Genomic DNA, 4,512 nt, shown 5'->3' with positions numbered 1-4,512 from the left:
GGACGGGGCTCTGAGCAGCCTGATCTAGTTGAAGATGTCCCTGCCCACGCAGGGGGGGTTGGACTAGATGGCCTTCAGAGGTCCCTTCCAACCCAAACTATTCTATGACTCTATGATTTGAATTTTTGATCTTTCATCCTAGAATAGGGTGGATGTTTTGGTCTTTTGTTCTTAATTATGATTCTGTGGAAGGATAAAATAGTCTTTCATGTAATTAGTTACAATACAGAAAAAAGTAATAAAGGCTAAAGAAAACATTACTGGAAATATCATCAGACCATTATGAATTTAATGACATGTCCTCAACATGACTACAGTTTCTTGGTAATACCACTTTATCTCAAAAACTATCTGGCAGAAAAACAGAGGAAGTTCAGAATCAACAGAATCTAAATACATAAATTAAAATTTGAGTTTAAAAGAATATGAAATATTTGTTTTCACCATACCTCACTTACCTCGTCATTTTCATAAGTTACCATCGAAACAAAAAAGTTAATGGGATTAAAACAGAAAAACCTTAGAAACATGTGGGTAAAATTATTTACAAGTTAGATGGAATATATTAGAAGAATTTAAGTAATTATTCTTCAGAGTGCAAGCCAACCTACAAAACTAAGAAGTGGTGAAACAAAAAATCCCCCTATAAATTGATCCATCCTATGCCTTTCTTGCACCATCGCCTGGCTTAACAGCGCTAACAATTTGACTACTCTGTTTTAGCCACTGATTATCGACAGAGGACTAGTTTAGTATTGCATGTGCTTACCTAAAAAATCAAGTTTTAACTGATCCATCCTACTCCCACTTAAAGCTGACCAATAATTGAACTCAGCATTGCTGAGTTGCAAATATTTACTTGTTCAGATGACAAACTGTGATTCCTATTTTTTTCTAAGGCTAAGCAGAACATATTTCACTCATCCAACAAATTAGTAACCTCAGGAAAACAAAACAAGGAAACAACCCACTTTATTTTATCCTGCCTTACAGAATTTACTTTTAAGTGCAAGACACAACATAGCCTGTCAGAATTTCCAGAATTCTAAATAACTTTAGTGTTAATTTTGTGCATTAATACAATTTAACAACCTCACTATGTTTTTCTCAATATTCAGTGGTTGTCTTGACAGAAAATACAATCACCACTTGCTTGGTGGTACAAGTCCACACTGACCTGAGCTTACAAACTTCATATATGCTTACCCTCTTAAGGATATTGTATGTTTAATTACATGACCAAACCTATTCTTAAGTGAGATTTCTAATAGACTACATTATTTTACTGTACTAGGGCCATGACACCTTCAAGACTTTTGTTTATTGCAAAAAAATAAACTCAAGTTTATCTGCATGAAAATTTTACTGCTTGAATTTGTTCAGCCCAGACAACCAGAACAGGTATTTGGCACTCCACACCTCTAAGAAAGAAAAAGCTTATTTAAGAGTAATTAAAATCCACTTGCCTTAGTAGAATATTCTTTTGGGCATCCCATGTTGATATCAATACCAGCTACATCACTCTCTCTGAAAGAGAAGAAAGAAACAGTTAAAATATTTTTCAGCATATTGGAACAAGAATCAGGAAATAGACATCTTTCCAGGAAACTTTTTCCATCATCATTAAGGCTTAAATGAGAATTTAAGGTTAAGTTTTTATTTGGACTTCTGAATTATTAGCTTCTCGCTTATATAAGTTACATATTTATTTTAACAGCGGTCTGAAGATCAGTCTGTCCACAGGTTTCAATGACCAGTGTTGTGCAGAAGCTACAAATACTCATCTTAAATATGTTTATATAGGATTAAGAATATCTAAGTATATCCACCACTAAATTCACCACTGTCACTAAAGCAAGTCCTATTGAAACTTCCATCTATTTAAAGTGGAGGCTAAAAACACCTTTTAAAAAGGTTTGAGACACTTTTCATCTCTGCACAATATTTTATTGGGGGCTTCAAACCGCAAACAATACGAGACGTTTTCAGGCATATTGGTCTTAGTTGCAGCTGTGCAATACCCAGGGAAATTTCATATTGGAGGGATCAAGGACACACATACTGCACTAGCAAAAAGCCATCAATCCCAGTATAGAACTTATGCAGCTGCTATTTTAAGCAAGAATTATTTTAAATAGAAGTTGCAGTTACACCATTATACCACTGGTCTTTTGAGATGCTACACTTTACTGTGCAGCTCCTACAGAACTTTTCTTGGTCCTATCAAGACCTATCTTGATCCCCTCAATCATAAAAAAAATTGTCTTCCACGATAATTCCTCTGTACAAAAAAACCTCAAACAAACCCATAGGGGAAGGGGGTGAGAGAAGATGACTTACACAAGCTTAGCTACTGCCAGGGCTCTTTCAGCATCTGCTGAACCCTGTTGGTAAAACAAGAGGATTTATAATTACAAAATATCATCAAATTAGTAAAAAAATGTGCTCACTTGCACATATGTATAACTGTATTTGCTCTAAACGTTTAGTACAAAGTGACAGAGACCCATTCACAGCACAATGGATAGCTAAAACATTTAGCTAAAGCATGTACTAAGTCAGCCACTGAATGACAAAAGGTGATGCAGAAAGAGATCCAGAGAGGTCTGTCCACCCTCTTAACCTACAGCAGTATCAACTGTTCTTAGCCCATCACCATTAGATATTTATCATGTTCTTAAGAAGCTCCACTAATAACAATTCTACAGCCTCTACAAGCAACCTATTCCAGGGTTATCATTACCACTGAAAAAGATCTTTTTCAGTATCTAATGCAGTCCACACTTCTCCATCCCTCCAACCCCCATCATCTCTTGTCCTACACAGAGTGGTCTCAAAGAACAAATTACTACCTTTTTCTCTCCAGCAGCCTTTAATCCATTTGTGCAATGTTAATGCACACACTAATCCTCTCAGGAAACACTGAGACTGTTTAGTGGACAGGGCAAGACTTAAATATGTGATCAAACATCAGCATAATTTATTTTTGGTATCTATACCTTTGGAAATATATCAAAGATACCTATTAACAAAAACAAGCTGCTGTCATAGAGCACACAATTCATCTCAATCACCTCTTCTGAAAACAGCTGTACAGACAGCTTATATCTTGACTGCATGTATACCAACAGAATAGAAATTCTGCAACACATTTGGTGTGAAATTTTACATCCACCTGAAGCATCAAGAAATTGCTAGTCTGCAATACAGAGAGCTGCTTTAGACTTAGATTAATGTTACTAGCACTACCTTGTTTAACTATGTTGTTACTAGAAGAGTACCTGTGGTTGGTTTCTTACCATTTGAAAGACAACACGGTGCCTCTCCCTTTCACAAGTTCTGAAAACAACTCTTTCATTAGGTGCAACGAAGTCCACCGTTTCAAGTACTTCTATATGAAATGAGAAACAGATAAAACAGACAAAAATTATATACAAATGTAATCATAGAGTCATATGACTATGTAACTTGTATATGAATGAAATGCTATCAAATAAGTCTTCCACGAACAGCAGAATTAATGGCACGCTACCTCCTATATGCCCTTGCAGTACATTTCTTGCACATTGCTGTTTCCCTCCCATAGTACTCCCTAATCATCCCCTAGCCTGTTTCTTGGGCAAGCATCAGCACCAGGACAAATCTAATGATTAATCAGCCAGAATGAACATAACAGTACCATTTTTGGGATGGGGCAGGAGGGGAAAGTAGATTTGTAGTGGACTTCTGTTCCCCAGCAGGGGCACTACAAACAACTGTTTCTCATGCTGCTGAGCTGGGGAGGTCTCAAAGATACCTTTTTAAGAACTTGTCTGTGAAAATCATATTAGGCCAAATCTAGCCCATGGAGCTCAAGTTAATAAAAGAATGATAAACAGTGAGATCTTCTATGTCTTGCTTCCTTATTGCAGTAGACTAAAAGGTGTGTATATTAAAGTCAAACAGCTTAACATTTAGCAAGACTCATGATTGGAAACTGTCTCTGAATTTATTTCTTGGACACTATCAAACTTTTCTTGAAAAATTTAAAGGCTTTGTAACTAATATTAGTAGTTTTGCTCAGGAAATTAGATTTTAATATTAACACATACACATGTAAAGTTTCTGGGGGGAAAAAAAAAAACAAAACACAACAAAGAAACCCAAAACAAAACAAAGAGTTTTTTACTGTTTATTCTTTTGGAACCTTCAACATAAGAAAGACACAGACCTGTTGGAGCGGGGCCAGAGGAGGGTCACAAAAATGATCAGGGGGATGGAACGCCTCTGCTATGAAGAAAGGCTGAGAGAGTTGGGGTTGTTCAGCCTGGAGAAGAGAAGGCTTCGGGGACACCTTATTGCAGCCTATCAGTACTTAAGGGGGCTTATAAAAAAAAGATGGTGGCAAACTTTTTAGCAGGGCCTGTTGCGACAGGACAAGGGGGAATGGCTTTAAACTAAAGGGGGGTAGATTTAGACTAGATATAAGGAAGAAATGTTTTACACTGAGGGTGGTGAAACACTGGCCCAGGT

General features: G+C 36.7%; 1 protein-coding gene across 1 annotated transcript in view; it reads right to left on the bottom strand.

The window, feature by feature from the left end:
* Window positions 1-4,512, bottom strand: part of DUS2 (dihydrouridine synthase 2) — a 28,514-nt gene that overhangs the window by 19,463 nt on the left and 4,539 nt on the right. The window contains exons 3-5 of the mRNA XM_009276738.2: window positions 3,300-3,391; window positions 2,341-2,384; window positions 1,467-1,527 (exon numbers count right to left, since the gene is read on the bottom strand). Coding sequence (XP_009275013.1) covers window positions 1,467-1,527; window positions 2,341-2,384; window positions 3,300-3,391 — 197 coding nt within the window. The remainder of the gene's footprint in view (window positions 1-1,466; window positions 1,528-2,340; window positions 2,385-3,299; window positions 3,392-4,512) is intronic.

The sequence above is a fragment of the Aptenodytes forsteri genome, unplaced genomic scaffold, assembly GCF_000699145.1.
Source record: "Aptenodytes forsteri isolate BGI_AS27 unplaced genomic scaffold, ASM69914v1 Scaffold33, whole genome shotgun sequence".
In the NCBI taxonomy this organism is placed as follows: domain Eukaryota; kingdom Metazoa; phylum Chordata; class Aves; order Sphenisciformes; family Spheniscidae; genus Aptenodytes; species Aptenodytes forsteri.
Note: the sequence above shows the minus strand (reverse complement) of the source record. Positions and strands in the feature narration are given on the sequence as shown.